Below are 899 nucleotides of genomic sequence, written 5' to 3' on the forward strand. Positions count from 1 at the left end.
AGCAGGTCTGACCTGAAGTCTAGAAGTGGCTTTGCCATCAGGTGCACTGATCATCTGCAGACTCTGAGGGGAAAGGCCTCTGCCGAAGTGGGATGAAGCCTGGAAAGACTTGGCCCATCACCATTCCTCTGTTCCAGGTACCCCACCCGACCTGCCCTACTTTGTGCGGCGCTCTCGGATGCACAACATCCCTGTCTACAAGGACATCACACATGGCAACCGCCAGATGACTGTGATCCGGAAGGTTGAGGGGGACATTTGGGTAAGTTGGTGGGTGGGTCAGGGTCTGATTGTGATCCTCTCAGGGCTGAAGGGATGAGAGTCCTCTAGAGGGGAAGGTCTCCTGACCAGGCCTGGTTTGTCATCTTTTCCCAGGCCCTGCAAAAGGATGTGGAAGATTTTCTGAGCCCACTGCTGGGGAAGGCACCTATCACCCAGGTCAATGAGGTGACAGGTACCCTGCGGGTCAAGGGCTACTTTGACCAGCAGCTCAAAGCCTGGCTCCTAGAGAAGGGCTTCTGAGGCCCAGCTGAGCAGCCTGCATGACAGCGTCCCCCACAGACTGGATTCCAGGGGATCTCGAGGGAGATTGGTGTTGGAGCAACCAGGATCGGGGTACAGAAACTAGGGCTGAGAGCTTGGGCAGGGTAGAGGGCTGACGGGCTTCAGAGCAGGCTTGTTTGCATAAAGGGGGGAATTGGGACCCTCTACACAGGTGCCAGCACTGGGAGAGGGCTAGCTAACCAGAAACAGCTGAGCTAGTGGGCGTCATTAGCTGTACCCCCTTGCCCCCGACTTTGATCTGTTCCTGCTTTCCCTTCATTGGAGCTCCTTGGGCTCACTTATTCAAATTCTGGAGGTTGTTAACTGCCCCTCTGGTGGAAGCAATAGCTCAGCCA

The 899-nt window shown here is 55.8% G+C and overlaps 1 protein-coding gene across 1 annotated transcript; it reads left to right on the forward strand.

Annotated features, from left to right (window-relative positions):
* Nucleotides 1-68: 68 nt before the first annotated feature.
* LOC102884463 (39S ribosomal protein L49, mitochondrial) lies at nucleotides 69-893 on the forward strand (the record flags this gene model as incomplete). The annotated part of the gene is made up of 2 exons (XM_006925224.2): nucleotides 69-262; nucleotides 376-893. Coding segments are annotated over 2 exons (341 nt in total), but the record flags the coding sequence as incomplete, so codon positions are not given.
* Nucleotides 894-899: the final 6 nt, after the last annotated feature.

The sequence above is a fragment of the Pteropus alecto genome, unplaced genomic scaffold (assembly GCF_000325575.1).
Source record: "Pteropus alecto unplaced genomic scaffold, ASM32557v1 C18107635, whole genome shotgun sequence".
NCBI lineage: Eukaryota > Metazoa > Chordata > Mammalia > Chiroptera > Pteropodidae > Pteropus > Pteropus alecto.